Source organism: Geotrypetes seraphini, chromosome 2, assembly GCF_902459505.1.
Source record: "Geotrypetes seraphini chromosome 2, aGeoSer1.1, whole genome shotgun sequence".
Lineage (NCBI taxonomy): Eukaryota > Metazoa > Chordata > Amphibia > Gymnophiona > Dermophiidae > Geotrypetes > Geotrypetes seraphini.
This window is the reverse complement of record NC_047085.1, coordinates 75,456,159-75,478,693: the sequence shown is the minus strand read 5'-3', so window position 1 is coordinate 75,478,693 and position 22,535 is coordinate 75,456,159. Positions and strand designations below refer to the sequence as shown.

The window sequence follows — 22,535 nt, the reverse complement described above, 5'->3', positions numbered from 1 at the left end:
AAGGCTATTCTTTGTTCTTGTGTACTGTATATAGTTCCCCTATGGCTCCTTGTGACCTTCGGCAAATCACTTCACCCTCCATTGCCTTACGTACAAACTTAGATTGAGCTCTCTGAGACAGAACAACACCTACTGCATCTGAATATAAATTGCTTTAGCTGCCATTGGAAAGGTGTGAACTAAGTCTGAATTCAAAAAAGTTAAAATTTCAAAAATTGAGCAATTTTTTATACAAACATAACTTAAGTATATCAGACAGGGTATTACACGCCCAAGTCAGAATCCTCCAAGTCAGTGTTATACCTAGTATATTTGATGCCCAGGACTAATTATTTTTTTTAACACTCCCCTCTTTTATATGAAAAAATTATTTTTTTAAATTTCAAATACATTTTATTGAAATATGCAAAACTTATAACAGAGTACATAATACATTACAGTTTCATATATGATTATTGCAAATCAATTCTTTAGGGCTCTTTTTACGAAGCCGCGTTAGCGGCTTTATAGCATGCATCTTTTTAGCGCACGCTAGCTGATAAACTACCGCCTGCTCAAGAGGAGGCGGCAGTGGCTAGAACGGCTGACAAATTAGCGCGCACTATTACGCGCGTTAAACCGCTAATGCGGCTTCTTAAAAGGAGCCCTTAAAGAAACAAGTGCAACATAGTTGTATAGAATATACAAATAACTGTAAATAGGCAATTATGAACAAAGAGAAGAAATAAAGACCAGGTCTTTATATCAGTATACCTATGGTTAAACTAAACAAGCTAGATTAGTACAGATCAATCCTGCACAATGCCAACAAACAACAATGGACCTGACATTCAGAGCAATTTAAGTGAGCAGAAAGCTCTCCTGCTCCCTAAATCACTTTAGGCCACCTAAGAGAGGATATTCATCAGCACTTAACTGGTAAGTGCCACCGAATATCCCCTCGACCACCCAATTAAAAATTGTGTAGGTCAGGGATGGTGCTGGGAACAGCACTGGGGAGGAACCCCAGGTTATACAGGTGCCTGATATTCAGTACCTGCATACATAAGCAGCCAGATTTAGGATAGTTTAAAAGCTCTTAAATCTGGCAGCTAGCTATGCGGGTGCCAGCACTGAATATCGGGCCATCACCTGCATAACTATTTTTGTAGAAACAAACCCCTTCCTGGCCCTCTGGAACCCCCCTCCCACTAATCTCCATGAAATGCCAAGTCCTTCCTTTCTTTCCGATGTCCAGGTATGTCTTCGGGGCTGGAAAGCGGCCTCCCTTGCTCATGTCCCCTTGATTTGACCTTTCATGGCAGCTCGTGGTACTTCCTTTAGGTACGATAAGAGGTCACAGTAGCTATTTTGGATTTCAGGTGCAACCTACAAATGCATTCATTTGACTGCCCCTCACTATCTCTCTTCACTTATCTCCCCCTTGCAAGCTCCACTCAGCTGGTAAGTCCCTCCTATCTGTGCCCTTCTCCTCCTCTACCAACTCCAGACTCTGTCCCTTTTGTCTTGCTGCGCCATATCTATAAATCTGGGATAAGGCTAACCACGTAGGTGAAACGTGGAATAGATACAAATTGTAAGAACACCCACTCTATTCTTCAATATAACCAACTACATTTAGTGTAGACAGCAGTGCTCGGAACCATTCAGATGGTAAAAGAAGATCACAACAGGGTGAAACCCCTGAGAATAGTGTCTTCAATGTTCAATCATTGCACTTCAAAATTTAAATTGGTCAAAACTCTAATTGTTGAGAATGTGAAACAATACAAAAATCTGATTCTTCCAGGTTCTGATGCGTTTCGCCAGACCAGGCTTCCTCGGAGAACCCATACATAAAGTTTTTCAGTTTTTCCAAGTTTACATGATCTAAAAAATAAGATTATATAGAGTGAACCAACCTGAAAAAATATATTAAATCAAAAACTTTTAACACTCACGACGTTCCTGAAGGTTACCTGATGTTCTTTCCTACTTGCTATGTCTCATACTGCCTGCTCACAAACAGCTTGCTTATATCCCCAATGTACCGGAAGTGAGGCAAACCTCATTAATGGAGGAACGCCCACCATTCTACCTCACGGTTAAGCCCATGAGGCTCAGCTGTCTGCCATTTAAAAATCCAGGATTTTTCTTTCTTCCACAGCCTGGTTTTCAGATTACCCCCTTCGGGACATGACCGGGGCTTCTAATATTACAAAACGTAAATCGTGCTCCAAATGACCAGCATCCCTCCAATGTTGAACTAGAGGAGCAGTGAGTTCCTCTCGTCGTATCTTGCTTAAGTGTTCCATAATCCTTACTTTGATGGCTTGTTTCATGTGACCTATATAAAGCAGGTCACATGGGCACTTGGGGTACAGGAGATGGCTGGAGACGCTGACTACTGGCAGCTGGTGATCTCCTCCACGGGCAAACACCGGAGATCCCACCCCCCACTTTCAATCTCTTCACCCTCTTCTTCTTTTTCTCACCAACAGGGCAGCTTTATATCCACCCCACAACTCACCCTGAGGAACAGATTCCAGATCCTACAGGTAGAAGATGTCGAGAAGGAGCAGGAGGATGCCGACAAGGAGCAGGAGGTAGTCCAGCGCACATCTCCAACTCCGGGGACAACTGATCGGCTCCCCCCAAAGAAGCACAGAGTAATAGTCACTGGGGACTCCATGCTGAGGGGCACCGAGGGACCAATCTGCAGACCGGATATGCAGTCAAGGGAGGTTTGTTGTCTGCCTGGAGCCAGAGCCCGAGATGTCACCGCCTGTCTTGATAGGCTTCTCAAGCCCCAAGATCACTTCCCCATGGTCCTCATCCACATTGTCACAAACGACACTGCTAAGAACACCCCAGAGAACATAACTAGACTTTGGAGCCCTGGGTGAGAGGCTGAAGCAGACAGGAGCGCAGATGGTCTTCTCCTCGATCCTCCCAATTAGAGGCAAAGGAAGTGCCAGGGATGAGCGTATACTGAGGACTAACGAGTGGCTTCAAGGATGGTGCTGGGAAATGAACTTCGGATTCCTGAACCATGGAGACGCATTGCAAGGACTTCAGGGACCAGACGGACTCCCATCTGACCAGCAGGGGTAAGCATGTCTTTGGACACCGACTAGCCCGCCTGCTTCATAGGGCTTTAAACTAGGTAAGTCGGGGGAGGGTACCCACTCAGATACAAGTGCAGTAAGGAACGATCCTGACGAGGTTAGTCGAAACTCCGATTCTAAGTCCAAAGTAAGTGCCCCCATTGCAAACAATTCTCTAGGAGTCACACTACCCCAGGTGGGAAACTCCCCACAGGGACTTAACAATCACGGGGTATGGAGGGCTATGTATGTTAATGCACACAGTTTAGGCAATAAGATTCTAGAATTAGAGACCAAAATAATGAATGCCAACCTTGACGTGGTGGCAATATCTGAAACTTGGTTCACAGACTCTCATGGGTGGGATATGGCTATACCGGGATACAACTTATTTCGTCAGGACAGAGAGGGAAAGTCAGGGGGAGGGGAGGCACTATACATTAAAGAAGACATCAAAACTACCAGAATCACAGATGTCAAGTACACCGGGGAATCCCTCTGAGTGAACCGGGCCAGAGGCAGGGAAAAATGCCTGTATCTTGGTGTAGTATATAGACCTCCAAGACAACTGGAAGACAAAGACTCCGAATTAATTGAAGACATAGAGAATATCACTCTACGGGGAGACGCTGTTCTGCTAGGGGACTTCAACATGCCTGACGCAGATTGGAACTCATACTCAGCAACAACCAGCGGCAGCAGGAGACTGTTAACATCCATAAAGGGAGCACGACTCAAACAAATGGTATTGGAACCCACTAGGACACAGGCGATCCTGGACCTGGTACTCACCAATGGGGATAGCGTCTCGAAGGTCTCAGTAGGAGATACGCTAACCTCCAGCGACCACAACATGGTGTGGTTCTACCTCAGGAAAGGTTTCCCTAGATCAAACACGAAAACAAAAGTACTCAACTTCCGAGGCACTGACTTCGAATGCATGGGAGATTTCGTCCACTGGACACTGCAGGACCAAGCTACGACCGATGATGTGGAAGCTATGTGGTCATCCCTGAAATCTACCATACATGAAGCGACAAGCCTCTACATTAAATCAGTTCACAAACGGCGGAGAAACAACAAACCCCAATGGTACTCCACAGAAATCTTACACCTCGTCAAGGAGAAGAAAAAAGCATTTATTTCCTACAAACGAACGGAGACTAGGGAAGCTAAACTAGAACATTGGGCGAGGTCTGCAGCGGTCAAAACGGCAGTCAGGGAGGCAAAACTTCGAGTGGAAGAGACTCTGGCAAAGAACATGAAGAAAGGGGACAAATCCTTCTACAGGTATATTAGTGATAGGAAAAAGAACACAGATGGGATAGTACGCCTTAGAAAACCAGATGGGAACTGCGCAGAATCAGATTCCGATAAAGCAGAACTACTGAATGAATACTTCTGCTCGGTCTTCACTTGAGAGGCACCGGGGCACGGTCCGCAGTTGCAGGCAAGGCCCAGCATGGAAGACCCGTTTCAGAATTTCGAATTCACACCTGGTGATGTCTACTACGAACTGGCAAGACTCAAGGTGAACAAAGCCATGGGACCGGACAATCTACACCCCAGGGTGCTCAGTGAGCTGCGTGATGTCCTGGCAGAACCGCTATCAGGACTCTTCAATCTCTCCCTAAGTTCGGGGAGAGTCCCCATAGACTGGAAAACAGCTAACGTCGTTCCACTGCACAAAAAGGATTGCAGGGCAGAGGCTGCAAACTACAGACCGGTGAGTCTCACATCAATAGTATGCAAACTCATGGAAACACTAATCAAACGTAAATTAGACGCAATCTTGGATGAGGAGAATCTACGGGATCCCAGTCAACACGGATTCACCAAGGGTAGGTACTGCCAATCCAATCTCATCAGCTTCTTTGACTGGGTAACAAAACAGCTAGACTTGGGAGAATCCGTGGACGTCGTATACCTAGACTTCAGCAAAGCTTTCGATAGTGTCCCGCATCACAGGCTGTTGAGCAAGATGAAATCAATGGAGCTGGGAGAAACACTAACTACATGGGTCAATTACAGGCTGAGTGGCAGACTTCAGAGGGTGGTAGTTAACGGTACCCTCTCTAAAACAACGGAGGTGACCAGTGGAGTACCTCAGAGCTCAGTCTTAGGCCCGCTTGGGCCTGCTCCTTTTCAACATATTCATAGGGGACCTAACTTAGGGGCTTCAAAGGTAAGATAACGTTATTCGCTGACGACGCCAAACTATGCAATATAGTGAGAGACGGCAATTCACCCGATAGTATGACACAGGACCTACATTTGTTGGAGCTTTGGTCCTCGACCTGGCAGCTGGGCTTCAACGCTAAGAAATGCAAGATCATGCACCTTGGCAGCAGAAATCCGTACCTTAGCTAGAACTTCAACAGAACGAGACTTGGGAGTGATCATCAGCGCAGACATGAAAACTGCTGATCATGTGGAGAAGGCTTCATCTAAGGCAAGACAGTTGTTAGGTTGCATCCGCAGGAGTTTCGTCAGCCAGAAGCCTGAAGTCATAATGCCATTATACAGAACCATGGTGAGACCTCATTTGGAATACTGTGTGCAATTCTGGAGGCCACACTACCGAAAAGATGTGCTGAGAGTAGAGTCGGTGCAACGGATGGCCACCAGGATGATCTCGGGGCTCAAGGATCTATCGTATGAGGAAAGGCTGAAAAATTTGCAGCTGTATTCACTCGAGGAACATAGGGAGAGAGGAGACATGATTGAGACGTTTAAGTATATTACCTGCCGTATCGAGATGGAAGAAGAGATTCTCTTTCTCAAAGGACCCTCAGCCACAAGAGGGCATCCGCTCAAACTCAGGGGCGGGAAATTTCATGGAGACACCAGGAAATATTTCTTCACCGAGAGAGTGGTTGATCCTTGGAATGAGCTCCCGGTGCAGGTGATCGAGGCAAACAGCGTGCAAGAATTTAAGAACAAATGGGATGCCCATGTGGGATCCCTTAGAGGGTTAAGCCAAGGGAACCTGTCACCTGGAGTGGGATCCCTAGGATAGTAGACTTGGGGGTGGGTCAGTAGAGTGGGCAGACCTGATGGGCTATGGCCCTTATCTGCCATCATCTTCTATGTTTCTATCACACCAGTAGTGTCATATGTAGTATACTGTCGCAATTGATGAAAAATATGCAATCGAGGATGAGTTACAACATAAGTTATCATAGCATGATCATATATTGCACAGTGTCCGCACTTGTCATGACCTCCGAGACTGTGATTTGTGGAGTCCACTGTTGACTGATAGTAAGATGTGGTAAGTATTTCCTTCAAATTTTTAGACCGAGAGAATGCAAATCTAGGAATAGGCTTGAAAACATCATAATGCTGTAAAACGTGCCAATTTTGCTTAATAATGCGTTTGATTTTAAAAGCGTGGCAAGTATAGGGTAACACACACACTGGAGATGAATCCCCCAATCTAGGAAAAGATTATAACAACAACTCACTCAGTATATAAAGCCCGTTTGTACGCTCGATTGATAACTCCTGCAGGATATCCTTTTTTTTTTTTTTTTTTTTTAAATCTTTATTCTTTTTTATTTCTTTCAACAAGTGTACAGTATTATTACAATTAATTTACATAACACACTTGGCATTCTTAAACAATATTATTATACATGTTTTTATTCCCCCCCATCTCCCACCCTTTTCCATATCAATAAAATATTCCTTCCAAATTTATATATAATTATACATCCCTTTTTGATAATACAATTAATCTGACATGAAATCTGTCCCTCCCCCATCCTTCTTCCTCAAACACTTTAAACATTTTATTATACCCAGTAATGCACAACAATAAATATCCCATCCTATTACATATATCTCCTTATTTTTCATAACAACATCTTTCCAATATTTTTCCCTCTCTATCCCTCCCATCCCATCCCATTTCTATATATTATCCCCTAAGGAAAAAGAATAAACTTTACTCGTTATAATATTCAATTAATGGCCTCCACACCTCTTAAAATCTTTTAAAATACCTCCTTTGTATCGCAAAAAATCTTTCCATCTTATACATATGACAAACTGAGTTCCACCAAAAATTACAATTCAATCTAGAACAGTCTTTCCAATTACCGTGTTTCCCCGATGATAAGGCAGGGCCATCAAATAAGACAGCCCCCCCTTTTTAGAAAAAATTGTAAAATAAGGCACCCCCCCCGCAAATAAGCCACCCACAGATGAAAGCCACAGATGAAAGCCACGTACACAGATGAAAGCCTTGCTTGCTGATTGGTCCGGCGGCCGTGCCGCTGGACCAATCAGCAAGCAAGGCTTTCATCTGTGTAGTGCTGAGCTCACTGCTCAGCATGGCTATTTCCCGCCGCGACACCGGACTTGTAAGATGCACGCCTGAAAAAGAAATCATCCTGGCCGGGGTCGGTGTCATGCTCCGGAGATCTACAGCCTTCTTATCTCCCTCTCCCTTCTACCTGCTTCCGGCCACATCCCCTGCTCCGCGGCTCTCTTCGGCAACTCAGCAGCAGCGATTGACACAAGCTTCTGACGTCGGGGCCTACCCTCTGCGAGTCCCGCTTGTTTCAACTTCCTTTTTCCACAAAGGCGGGACTCGTAGAGGGAAGGCCTCGATGTCGGTAGCTTGTCTTGATCACCGCTGCTGACAAGTTGCTGAAGAGAGCCGCGGAGCAGGGGGGTGTTGCCAGGTGCAGGTAGAAGGGAGAGGGCCAGATGCAGGACTCGTGGGTGAGGGAGCAGAAGAGAGAGAGAAAGAGAGAGGGGAGGGAAACAAAAGGAAATATTTCATACTGGGCTGGGCCGGAGTGGAGGGAGGGTGGAAAGATTCTAGCTACAGGGTGCAGTAACAAAGGAAAAGGGGGAGAAAGCTGAAAATGGAGATAGTGACACAAAGAAGAGAAAGGGTAAGCAGGACCTACTGAATAAGGATAGAGATACAGAGGGGACATGAAAGGGTAAATAAGGCATCCCCCCGAAAATAAGCCCTAGAGCATATTTTGGCCTTCCAAAAAAAATAAGACAGTGTCTTACCATCGGGGAAACACGGTAGTTGTTATCTGTTGAATTTCCACTCCTGTAAGAATCAACAATAATTTATTGTTTGCTGCAGATATTTGGCATTTGGCCCTCATACACATTCCAAAAATCACTGTGTCATAGGATAAAGCCACATGACTCTCCATCAACATATTAACTTGATCCCATATTGATATCCAAAATGCCTGAATACATGGACAATAAAATAAAAGATGGTCTAGAGTTCCAATTTCAATTTTACAATGCCAGCAACTATTAGACTTAGAGCAATCTAATTTTTGTAATCTAGTAGGGGTCCAGAATGCTCTATGCAACAAAAAGAACCATGTTTGCCTAATAGATGCTGACATCGTACCTTTAATTCTCCAAGACCAAATACGTGGCCATTGAGATGCATTAATCTGATGCTTAATCTCAATGCTCCAAATATCTCTTAATCCATTTTTAGGCTTCTTATTCAAATAATTAGATATAATTTTATACCACTTTGCGGCCTGGTGACCCAGAAAATCTGCCTGGAAACATAAGAATTCTAAGCTGTAATGATCATTTAAAGATTTCCATTCAGGGAACCCCACCTGAATAGCCTGCTTCAATTGCAACCACTTATAACTTTGTTTTTTATTCAGACCATATTTATGTTGCAATTGTGAAAATTCAAGCATCTTATCATTATCAATTACTTCCGTTAATGATCTTATACCTGCTTTAATCCAATCTTTCCAGACAACCTTAAACCCGCCTATTTGTATCTTGGAGTTTACCCAAATAGTCTGTTGTTTCGATTTTAAAATAGAATCAGTAGTTAATTTGTCTACAAACCTTAATGTTTTCCAAGTATCCATTAATACTCTATTGTCCTTACGTATTCTAGGCACCTTTATACCAAGCAAAAGATCAAGCCTAAGTGGAAAGATAAGTGATCTCTCCATCCTTAACCACTCTGGTAATTGTTCCAAAAGCTCTGGGAGGACCCAATACATACCTTGGCGCATGATATAGGCCTGGTGATACCTATAAAAATTGGGAAAATTTACCCCACCCTCCTTAATTGGTCTTTGCAAAGACACTAAAGCCACTCTTGCAATTTTACCCAGCCAAATAAATTTAACCAGAATACTATTTAATTTTTTATAGAAAGACCCCTGAAAAAATACTGGTATCATTCCCAATTGATAGCAAACCACAGGCAAAATCATCATTTTAACAGTTTGTACTCTTCCCCACCAGGACAAATGTAAAGGATTCCATTGCTCACACAATTCTGTAACTTTTTGTAATAAAAATTTTTCATTTATTCTTATTGTCTCTTCAAGTGTTTTATTCAGCCAAATACCTAAGTATTTTATTCCATCCTCTTTCCATATAAAAGGGAAAGTATCAAGTATACCTTTTGTACAATGCACATTTAAAGGTAAAATCTCTGATTTAGTCCAATTTATTTTGTATCTTGAGAATTTTCCAAATGTATCTATGACCTTCAGTAGACATGGGATTGTTGTTTCCGGATTCCTCAAATGAAGCAAGATGTCATCTGCATAAGCAGATACTTTATATTCCACTCCAGCACATGGAATACCCTGTATGTCCTTTGCCTGTTGAATAGCTAATAATAAGGGTTCAAGAACTATATCAAAGAGCAAAGGAGATAATGGACAACCTTGTCTAACTCCCCTCTGCAACTTAAAAGCATCCGAAAAATTATTATTTATATATAAGCGAGCAGTTGGGGAGCTGTACAATGCTTGTATCATTTGTATAAATCCGGATCCAATACCAAACCATTCCATAGCTTGATACATGAAACTCCATTCTACACGATCAAAAGCCTTCTCAGCATCTAGTGAAACCGAAAAAGCCGGATCATTAATTTGTTTTGTTAAATAATACATCTGAAATGCCAGTCTTGTATTATTAGAAGAGTGTCTTTGAGCAACAAATCCAGTTTGATTCATTCCTATTATATGCGGAAGAGCTTTAGCCAATCTTAATGCTAAAATCTTAGCTAATAATTTACCATCTACATTTATTAAAGATATAGGCCTGTAGTTTGAAACCAATGTTGGATCTTTATTTGGCTTTGGCAAAACAATAGTTAAAGATTCTGCCATAGTGCCTGATATACAACCTTTATTCAGTTGATCCTGATATAATTTTAATAAATACGGTAATAGGGAAATTTGAAATTCTTTATAAAACTCTACTGTAAATCCATCTCCACCTGGAGCGGTCCCAACTCTAAGGGATTTCAATGCCATTTGTAACTCTTTTAATGATATAGGTTTATCTAAACTTCTTTTTATATGATCAGGAACCTTAGGACCTTCAACTAAACTCAAAAAATCCATCCCATCTTTCTCTTTATTTAAATAAGACTCCGAAGAATACAATGACTTATAATATTTTAAAAATTGTTTTAATATATTTCCAATTTGAGAATGAGAATTTCCTAACTCATCTTTAATTATGCTTATTTTCTCCTTCCTTTTCTTTGCTTTTAAATAATTTGCCAATAATCTTCCAGCCTTATTTGCACTACCATAATACACCACCTGCTGAGCAAAAATATCTTTCCTTATTAACCCAGAGGAAATTTCATTATATTCACATTTTTTTAACAATATTTGAAATGTCTCCTGTTCCCATTTATTAACCAATTTTAATTCCAAATTCTTAATTTCTTTTTCCAAATTCACATATTGTTTTCTTAGCAGTTTCTTTTTATATGCAGAATATGATATAATTTGTCCTCTCATAGTTGCTTTGAAAGCATCCCATAAAATTCCAATCGAAATTTCCTCTAAATCATTAAGTCTAAAATATTCATTTATTTTATTTTGAAATTCTGTGCAAAATTTAGAATCAGCAAGCAATGTATTATCAAACCTCCATACAGGTTTGGAATTATCTGGATCTACTAAATTAACTTCTATCCATATACCACCATGATCAGATATTACTATTGGTTTTATGTCAGCTTTTATAACTTGCTGTACCATCTGATCTGAAACAAAAATATAATCAATTCTTGAGAACGATTGATGAACATGTGAACAAAATGTAAATTCCCGATCATTAAAATGAAGAATACGCCATATATCTTTTAAATTACATACTTGTACCAAATTATCTAATCCCATTGATTTCATTATTCTACTAGGCTTTTTATCTATTATTGGATCTATAACAGCATTGAAATTCCCAGCCACCACTAAATTAGTAGTAGCCAGTGGTAAAACTAATTGTAGAGATTTAAAGAATTCACTTTGATTCGAATTAGGTGCATATATATTTAGTAACGCCATTGTATTACTGCCCATGCTCATGTCAACAAGTAACCACCTTCCTTGAGGATCTGCCTTAACCATATTAAATGTTGCTGGACATTTTTTATTAATCAATATTGCAACTCCTGCCTTCTTTTTTACCACTGGTGCAAATAAACATTGTTTTATCCACTTATCTGTCAGCTTCATAGACTCTGTTCCAGACAAATGTGTCTCTTGCAAGAAACATATATCTATATTTTGTTGTTTAATATATTCCAATACCTTTTTCCTTTTTATAGGGTGATTAAGGCCATTTACATTCAAAGAAAAAAATTTTAAAACCCATTTTACAAATAAAATATAAAAAACATATATAATCCACTCAAACATAAAATATACATTTTTTCTTTTTCCTTAAACCAATATATGAGTCTCCCCCCCTCCCCTCTTTCCCCATCCCCCCTATTCCCATCCCCCACCCTCCCCTCCCCTAACACAAATGCAAACTTCGAAACGCACATATTACTGAGCAAAAATAAACTCCCCACAGGCAATAACATACTCATTTTTTTTTCTCTAATCTTTCAAACAACCAACACTAAATTCTCCTGCAGTCAATCCATTCTTCAATACCCTAAATACCCATATTTACTATAATTCTTTATTATATACTTCCCCTCTCATTCAAATTTCCAAACATTCTTCCATCCTATACCTCTAATATGTTTATAAAAGTATATACCCAATATTTCGGAAACCATTTCTTACAATATATACCCCCCCCAAGATTAATATTATTATTTTATTTTATTTTATTTTTTTGTATAACCTAAGTTTCTCACAACTTCAATGGAACATATATCACTCCATCCTATAATATTCATTTTTTTTTTTTTTATCCTTACATCAAAAGAAGGATCAAACATTTCAACCAAGCAGACCTCATATTTTTTAAAACTCTCATTAATTTTCATTGCATCTTCAATCTATTAGTCTATTCTCCATTCTGCACAACTGTAACACTTGTACATCTTCATCCTGCTGTTTCAGTCTCTTATTCCATCTTCTTGCAGATTGCTATTTCATCTTTCTCCAATAAAGTATTTTTGCAACATCATCCTTATATCTCAGTCAATTTCAGATGCAAATTGTAAATCTAAATAATGCTCAAGTCATTTCCATCAGTCTATCTTCACATCTTCTTCTCTTTACATCAATAGTCTTTTGTATTTTTCATCTTATTATATTCTAAGTTCCCACATTTCTCCAATGCAGCATTTATGTGTCCTCATATTATTATCTCAGTCACGCTCAAATGCAAATTATAAACTCACATTAAGAAACCATCCAAATCTTATAATTGTTCCTCATATTTTTTTCACTTCCTATATGCTCCATCCCTCTTCTTACCTTGTCAAAATCTTCTTTTCTTCTTGTCTCTTTAAAATTTTCATTTCTATTCTTTAAATCTTGTTTGAAATGTTGATCCCCTCTTAATCTAACCTCAACAATTTTCTAGAAAATATTTTTCTCCTTTTCTATTTTTTCCACTTTTTCCTTCTTTATAAAATATCTTTCAATTTTCACTCAAAAATATAAACCAAAAATAATCTAAGTATATTATTTATTACATTTTCTAAATACTTTCATGAAACCATAGGCAAATTATATTGATCTAGAAATTCCTGTAATTTGCCTGCTTCTTCAAAATTATAAGTTTTATTCTCATAAGTTACCCTCATAATAGCAGGGTATATCAGTCCATATCTTGCTCCCATTGCTCTCAGTTTAGGTCTTAAATCCAAAAGCTGTTTTCTTTTGTAGGCTGTAGCTTTTGCAAAGTCAGGTACTATAAAGATCTTAGAATCCTGGCATTTAAGATCCTTGTTTGTTTTAGCCAGCTTTATAATCTCTACCACCTGCTGATGTCTTAGCAGCTTAAAGATTATTGGACGGGGACCCTTCTGACTATTTGATCTTTTCATCGGTATCCGATGTGCTCTTTCTATCTCCAAAGGAAAAGAACTTTTAAATGGCAAGATCTTTGGGATAAAATTAGTCACAAATTGAATAGGATCATTCTGCTCAATCCCCTCAGGTATCCCAATCAGACGCAAATTATTCCTTCTTTCACGATTTGATAAGTCTTCAAAATCCTTTTTCAACGCCTCTATTTCTCTGTGATCTTTTTTACACACCAGCATCTCTGCCTCAGATTTCTCAGCATGCTTTTCTAACTGCTCAATTTTGAAGTCAACTGCCTGCATTCTATTTGTCAGACTCTCTATTTCCTTCTTCACATCTTTTATATTTTTAGCGTTATCACTTACTATTTCTTTAATTTTCTGAAGTTCATTCATCAAATCACTGTTATCAATTTCTTCCTGAGGCAACGGGACCGCTGTCGGGGATACCGAATCAATTTTTGTTCTTTTTTTACTTCCTGCTCCTGAATTCACCGGATTATTTTTACTAGTTTTACCCGAAGCCATTTCTTACTTCAATTCTCTCTTTTCCTTCACTTTTCTTTAATTTTAACTGCCAAAATCTTAATAAAATTTGCCTGTCACAACAGAGCTAATCCTCTACCCAGCCATCTTCGTGCGCTGCAAAGTTCTAGAATTCCTGATATCCTTTTTCTTCAAAGCGCGCCCTCATCTCTACTGCTCGTGATTTTGAAATCAGCTGTAGACAGGCATAGCCTTTTTAAATGTAAAAATTGGCCAATGGGGATGTTTTCCCGTAGATGCTTTGGATGGAAACTGTCAAAATTTAATAAGTTGTTCCTGTCCATAGGCTTGCAGTACAAAGTTGTAGCAAAATTACCCTCATACTTGGTGACCAAAATATCCAGAAAAGATATTGAGTCGGTACTGGTAGTGGCTGTAAAAAAAACAGGTTGGTATCACACTGATTAAGCCACGTGATGAAATCACTAAAAACAGATTCGGACCCAGACCAGACTACAAAAATGTCATCAATATATCTTTTCCAGGTTATCATATGTTGATAATAATCTGAGGGATACACAAATTTGTCTTCAAAACTACTCACATAAAAGCAGGCAATGGTGGGAGCCATCGTCGCTCCCATTGCGGTGCCTTTAGTTTGCATGTAAAACCGGCCATCAAATTTGAAGTAATTCTTCTCTAGTGCGATTTTAGCCAAAAGTACTAAAAATTTGATTCTGGCTTCAAAGAGAGACTGCGTGTCCAAATGATGCCGTATCACCTCTAAAGCTGCACCTTGTGTAATGTTAGTGTATAATGCAGTAATGTCAAGTGTCGTTAGAAGAATATTTTGAGGTAAATCCTGATATGACTGAAGATGGTTTAACACACAGCACACAGTTCTTCAATCGCCGGTCCGCAGACCGGTGTCAGTCCGCCAAAACATTTTGCCGGTCCGTGAAGGATTTGGGTCCCCGCCGCAACAAAAGATGCCGGCGTCAGCTGACATGCAACTTCCTGTTGCCGTTGCTATGCTGGGACTCCTGCCGCGTATGCCTTCTGCTCCTGCCTTTGTCTCCGCACCCCCAGACCAGCAGCAGCAGCTCTGTGTGCTTTTAACTTTGGCACACAGCAGCCCCTAAGCAGTATTTTAGCCGCGGTTTCATAAGACAGCCTCGGAGCCTTTGCTAGGCTGGCCCGCTTCAATGATGCGATATGGGCCGGCCTACCAAAGGCCCCGAGGCTGCCTCATGAAACCACGGCTAAAATACTGCTTTGGGGCAGCTATGTGCTGAAGTTAAAAGCACACAGAGCTACCGCAAGCCTACATAGAGGAAACATTTGCTGGAGAGGGAAGGAGGGAAGGGAGAAGGGGTACTCCTGGACAAGGGAGGGGAAGGGGATACTGCTGACAGGGGAGAAGGGAAAGGGAAGGGAAGAGTTACTGTTGGATAAGGGGAGGAAGAAAGGGAGAAGGTACTGCTGGAGGAGGAAAATTGGAAGGAAACAGCTGGCAGAGAGATTAGAGGAGGGGAAGGAGTCAGGATGGAATGGAGAGATCAGATGAGGGAAAGGGAGAGACAGGAATGACAAAAGTAGAGAGATTGATGCTGGGAAGGGGGGTCAGATGAGAAATAAGGAAAGAGGGACAAAGATGCTAGATCTGGTGTAGGAGACAGGGGCATAGAAAGAATGCAGATACCATATGGAAGGGGTAGATACTGGATTGAAGAGACAGGGCAGACGCTGGATAGAAGAGAGTGAAAAGACAATGAAAGCAGAAACTAGAGATGACAAAAGGTAGAAAAAAATAATTTTATTTCTATCTTGTGTTACTATGTTACTATTACAGAATGCTACACAAATATCATGCTAACAGAATACCACAGTCACACATGGCAGGAATGGTGTTAGGGGGAGTGCAACTAGGGCAACTGCCTCCTGGTCAGAGAGAGCCCCAAGTCAGCTGGAAGCTAAAGAAGCACGGCCTGGGCTATGCACTCCCCAGATATGTCTAACATCAGTTCTAGCAGGATACATATTTTAAATCTGATATATTCTAATCATAAGATAGAAATAAAATTATTTTTTTTCTACCTTTTGTCATCTCTAGTTTCTGCTTTCAATAATTTGGCTTATTCAGTTTTCTAGATATAGAGGGGATATATGTGAAGGGGAGGGGAGACGGGGGTTTTGTTGATCCTTGCCCTGTATTATTTATATTTATAAAATGACAATTGTACAGAATATTGTTTTTTTTTATACTTTAATAAAATATGTTCAATATAAAATCATAACTATTTGAGGCTTGTACGGATGGGATCAGATGGTTAACGGTACCGAGCTCGCAGGGATGGGGCGGCGATGGAGTTTTTAAAAATTTCAGTCTTATTAGTTTGCCGGTCCACAAAATAATTATTTTATTTCTGCCGGTCCATAGGTGTAAAAAGGTTGAAGAACACTGCTCTAGTCTGTAAATTCCAGCTTGTGTTTGTTGCTGAGCTGGCTGGTGCAGGCAGCTTCTTCCAGCTCTTCTTATCAGCACCTCCCCCACACTCAGGCAGTGAATCGGGAGTGCTCAAGGCTTTTAGCCACAGTTCTTAATTGGTAGTATATTTCTTAGGAGTGTTATGATATCCTTAAGCAGCTTTAAACCCCATATAGATTGACTCATACAGAGAATGGTGGCAAACATTAGCAGCAAACAGGACAGCATTCAGCTCCCAGCCTGCAACTTCAATTTGCTACTGGTCTCCGTGGCAACCACTCTAAGCAACACAGCTGAATGGAGCACAATAATCAGCACAGATGGAAACGTATCCTGCTACCAGCATGAAATAAATTCAAATACTTTTGCCTCTGTAAATGCTTTTCCAAAACAGTGCTTTCTTATGTCCCAAAACACAAATCCTTTCTTAGTCAGCAGGTCAGTAGAACGAGAGAGGAACATAACTCACAGGCTCAATCAATCTGCATAACCTCTACAGCTTCAGGAAACTTAAATATGCCTTCTCCAATTACCATAGCTTCTGGCATTGAGTTAGATTCAGTAGCTGGGTTAGGAGGCATTTCACCCACCTCCTGCATATCCCAGGCTGCTGGTTCCATTTTAGTGGGCAGCTTCTGCTGGTGCCTTGGTCTGCTGGTGCTCTTGGTCTGCCTGCTCTCAGACCCTCTCCTTCTGAAGTCCCGTGCTCTCTGCAGCTCTCGTCCCTGCTCCTCTCCCTCTCTGGGTCTCAGCTGCCCTTTTTAACAGGCTCCAATTCGCCCCTTCCTGCTCTGAAGAGGGGGAAGGGAGAAAGCTCCCTCTACAGCTGTGTCTGCTTAGCTGACAGCTTCCTGCCAGTTCCCTGGCTTTCTGGGAGATGTAGTTCCCTGGCTCTTGGGTTTCTTTGAGCTTTAATAGCAGGCTTGGGAGAGTAACCTGAAACTGGACTGAACTCTCCCTGCCAGTCAGTGTCAGGCTCTCAGTTAGTATAAGGGAAGTCAGCGCTATCACACTCGGCAGGGCCAACCTGGTCAGCACTCCTGCATAGGGTCTTACTGCTCTTCCTAGCTAACCCTATGCCAAAGCTAGACGGAGAGCTAGATTTGTCACAAGGGTCAGTGAGCTCAAGCCCTAGTAGCTTATCCATTGTACATATGATTCCATCGTAACAGGAAGGAAGAATCATTGGTAAGCATACTTTGTCTTAAACCACATGGTCAGCGATTAACTTGGATATTCAATGCTGGTCCATTTTCGATGATTGGCATTTGAATATCTGGGATTTTTTTTACCGGCTATAACTTAACCAGTTAAGTTGATATTCAGCTCTATAATGGGAAAAGACAGAATGCTATTTAGGTGGTTCAGTTTTCCTACTAAATTTAGCTGGTCAGCTTGGAACATTGCTGGTTATCATGGAATATAGCCATTCAAGTTTTAGCTGCTAACCGTGCCGAATATTCGTAGTTAGCTGGTTAACTGCTATTTAACTGGTTAGCAGCCATTTCTGGCCAGTTAAATAGCTTTGGATATTGGGGGGGGGGGGAGGAATAGTACACTGGGTAGTATCTGCTTCTAGCTACATCAGGATGACATTCCCAAATGTATGGATACCTGCCCTGCTGTCCTTGCAGAACACCTGCTACAGATGTATACCTGCTATCTGCCAGATATGAGGGCATCCATTCCAGATATACCAGTGGCTTGAGCCTATAAAGTAATCTGGATATTTTTTTAAATACTAGTTTATTTTTGGCAAAGAGAGCTAAATCGATATTTTCCTCTACAGATGAAGCTCATTCTTTCAGTGATGTTCTTTATTATGGGCATGAATCAACTCTTCTCATCTTTGACACGCTGTTTTTCTGCATTGTTGATTTGGCTTCCCAAAACTTTGTGTTGGCAGCTCTTCTAACCTACCTGGAACAAGAGGTACCGTAAATCTGAAGATTTTTATTTTTGTATTCATTTATTCAGCATTGCACAATATAAAATAGATTTAAATTTTGCTACAATCACATTTGTTCTCTAACGGTTAGTTGTAGAGTAATATACTGATTGAGATTTAAAACTCATTCAAAAAAAGTTATTTACAAGTCTATAATTCTTCTCCCTTAGCAGTCATTGACTGGAATGCATCTTTTATTTAAAATAAAATAGGGTGACTGCTATATTAATCCACTTAGATAAACAGAACCAAACAGAACCAAAGGTCACCAAAATAATTTTAATAATTTTAAAAATTAATTCGGTGTCAATCCCTTGTGCTTGTACAGGTGAAAAGTATGCACATACATTTCTCCCTCTGTATTCGCGGTTTCAGTAATCATGGTTTTGATTATTCACGGTTTTTAGCTTGCTGGCTCCTCCCCCAAATTACATCAGCTTGCATAGAGAAATCACCGATTCCAAGTGTTTACAGAGAATATCGCTGATTCCCAGCACTTTCTTCACCGTTTTTGCCTCTCCTTCAGGAACAGGCCAGGTCTCTCACCGTGTTATTCGCGATATCACCATATTCACGATTTCACCATATTCACGATGGTTTTTAATAGAAAACAGCAAATAACATATGAAAAAGTTATTCACGGTTTTTCTGTATTTGCGGGTCGGTTATCGCAGCAAATATGGAGGGAGAAGTGTACTTTTTGTTCTGTAGATTTCCTCCAGATTTTCAAAGTCAAATATACAAGTACCTTCATTTAAAAATGGTCCCACCAAAACTTCTATCGATATATTGAACTAAAATATACACCTAATTTGAAAAATTAAAAATTTGAATGTACTGTAGTTGCAAATTCCACTTCCCCTTACAGCAGGTATGTGCAAAATGGCACCATAAGTCTAATTTTATAAGGACACTAACATTTAGATGCCAATAATGGACACAAATGACCAGATTATTAACTATGCACTATTCTAGCTATTCTATAAAACTGTGCCTGAATGTGATGGTGCATAGTCTGAAGGTGGGCATACACATGGGTGGACTCAGGGCAGAGTACATTATTGTGCATGTCATTGATAGAATTCTATAATTTGCATGTGTTTGTTAGTAATCTAGGAACAACCATTTAAAGCAACTCTATGGCTGGTGTAAGTTGTTGTGCCTACATCATACATACTTATTTGCACTCACATAACAATATTTATAGGTTTGGGACCTTCAGGCAATAAGATGGACTACCTCAAAGGTGCTGAGGCTGTAGCTTTAACCACTGCATCACATTCTTGAGTCCTGGACAAAGCACCTCCCTCAGTGTGGGATTATCTTCAGGTCCTGGGGTCCATGACAGCCACAATAGATGTGGTTCCTTGGGCAAGGGCTCATTTGTGTCCTCTCCAGCACGTGTTGCTGTCATGCTAGGATCTGCAGATGGAAGCGTTGCAGACAGCTCTTCATTGGACTCCTTCCGCAGTCCTTCTCCAGGGGCATGCTACTGCAGATTACTTCTTAGGTGGTTGTGACAACAGATGCCAGTACCTGTGGCTGGGGAGCCCATTGCAACCATCATCCCATTAAGGGGTGTTGAATGCCCTCCCATAAGAAATGGTCAATCAACCTGTTGGAATTGCGGGCCATTTGCTTGGCTCTGGTGAAATGGCAGATAACTCTGGAGGGCCAAGTGGTCAGAGTCTTCTTCAACAATGTGACAGCAGTAGCATATGTCAGTTGCCAGGTAGGATCCAAGAGTGCTTCTCTAACTCAGGAAGCCCACTTGCTCTTTTGTTGGGCGGAGTGTCATCTCCAGTTCCTTTCAGCAGTGCATGTGGCAGGAGTCAACAATGTTCAAGCAGACTTCTTCAGCAGATAGAGCTTGGATCCAGGTGAGTGGGCACTGTCTTCAGCAGTGTTTCAAGCCATTGTGCAGAGCTGGGATCAGCCTTATGGCAACGGTGAAGAACTCGAAAGCAAACCGATTCTTCAGTCTGCCCGGAAATGAGGGCCTAGATGCTCTAGTACAGCCATGGCTGTATGTTTTTCTTCCCTGACCCTTTGACAGAATGAGGTTCATCAGGGAAGGGTCATTATAGTGGCTCCAGATTGACCTCGCAGGCCATGGTACAAATATCTGATACGTCTTAGCATAGGTTGCGGCCTTCGATTGTGGGCTGTCACAACCCTAGCCCTAAGGCTCGGCTTGTGGCAGAAAAGGCTTTGCCTAACCCTAGGCTGACTTTAAAGAGGGCTAACCATTGTGACAGGCTGGACAGCAATAGTAGGGAAAACTCTGCATTCCCCTTTAAAACCCAGATTACAGATCCCTGGGGAGGGGAGGACTATGAGGGTAACAGCCTGGAACAGCCACAGAATCCTCCTCCTCACTCAGCTAACTCCCAGCTGCAGGACCTGATTAGAAGTTCTGGGAAAACTAGGCAGAAGCTGCAGGCTGCCCCTCCCCCTCAGAGAACAGGGCGTGGTCGCCTCAATGCACTAGAGGCTGCTCTGAGGAGGAAGCAGGCAGTCTGCCCTGGGCCAGCCCAGGAAGGAGGTTTGCAGGACAGCTCTCCTGAACCTCAACTCTACCAGGACATTGAGATGGTGGATCCAGCCCCTGACCCTGAAGCTAACCAGCTAGCAGAACCAGAGCTCATGGACTGCCTAGAAACTGCCAACATTACAGAAGCTTGCCCCATGGAAGAGAGTTAAGTTTCATTGCTGGTTGTTTTCTGTTTGTATGCTCATGCTAGCAATCGTTTAGGCTTCTTTCTGGGGAACTCTTTGCACCTGTGAGAAGTAAGGGAGCAGTGCTGAGCTCCTTACTAGGTGCCTGAAAGTGCAAACCTTTTTGGTTAGGTTTCAATATGCTGGACTGTTTGAGTTTATGTTTTTCTTTTGAAAGCAAGAAAAGCTTCAATTTTTGATTGTGTGCCTGAGGAGGTAGTTTGGGGGAGAATCCACAGAAGATCCTCAGGGCGGGATTGTGGGGCCATTTGTGGCAAGTTTTTGAAATAGTGGATTCGGCTACTCCCCTCCCCCACCAACTACTGTTAAGTTGGTTGGGGCCAAGCCGCTCTTTTATCTAGGCTTGGACACAACACTGTTTTCATTTATAAAGAAAGTGTGATGGTTGGTTGCTGCCTATTTTGCCAAAGGCAGAACGATTGGAACTACACTCTGCTACTTACCTGTATCACCTGCAAGAAAGGTGTGAGTTGTTGGTTGTTTGTTTTCAACTCAATTTTATTTTGTTCCATTTTCTTATGTTTTGGGAAAGAATGAACTGAACCTTGTTCAAGCTTCATTTCCACAATAAAGTGGGACTTTATTTTCTTTTGAAAGTGACTGTTTGAATCTTGTTGCTTTCTCATTGGATTGTGTGACCAGCAGGACTTCCAGCCTCTTCTGGAAGCACGTAGGACGCAGGCTATTCTGAGCGCTGACCGGAGCCAAGCGTATCCTTGGGCCCGGCGGTGCCACAGGGCCCTTCCAGACCTTCTTTTCTCAAGGTCCAGTCTGCATGGAGGATCTGAATTGCTTTACTCTTGCAGCATAGCTATTGAACGTGAAGCGTGAGCATAAAGTTCTGATGTAGTCATTTCTACTCTTCTGAAGTCTAAGAAGTCGACTACTTTGTCTGTCTATGCTAAGGTATGGAAGACTTTCCAGCATTGGTATGACCAAGAAAGAGTGGAGCCGCATTCTGCTCCTGTTTCAGTGGTGCTGGCCTTTCTCCAGGCAGACCTTATTAAGGGCCTCACCGTGACTTCCCATTGGGCCCACGTTGCTGGGCTCTCTTGTTTCAGAGCCCAAGACCATAGTACTTTGTTTGCATCTCACCTTGACATGGCCCGATTTCTGAAAGATGCTCTTCGCATTAGACCACCTATCAAACCTCCATTCCCTTAGTGGGATCTTAACTTGGTTTCATCTGGTCTTACCAAGACTCCATATGAACCTCTGAAAAATGCTTTCCTCTTGGGCCTAACATTTTAAGGGGGGTGGGGGGTTTTGTAGTAAGGGGGAGCCATCTTGGTGAGAGTGCCAGCACCGCTTCACCTTTCCACCCCTGCTCCTTCCCACTCCTCCCCCCACTGCATGCGTGCCTTTACTTCCCCCACCATTCATCTCTTCTCCAGCACAAATAGTAACTCTATTTTGCTGCTTACACCAGTGTCGCCTCTCCCTCTGACATCACTTCCTGGCCCTGCACCTAGGAAGTGATGTCAAGAGTGAGAGTCAACGCTGCGCCGGGCAGCG

General features: G+C 41.7%; 1 protein-coding gene across 1 annotated transcript in view; it reads left to right on the top strand.

The window, feature by feature from the left end:
- Positions 1–22,535, top strand: part of TMEM67 (transmembrane protein 67) — a 959,807-nt gene that overhangs the window by 900,206 nt on the left and 37,066 nt on the right. Inside the window, exon 32 of the mRNA XM_033932787.1 lies at positions 18,123–18,265. Coding sequence (XP_033788678.1) covers positions 18,123–18,265 — 143 coding nt within the window. The remainder of the gene's footprint in view (positions 1–18,122; positions 18,266–22,535) is intronic.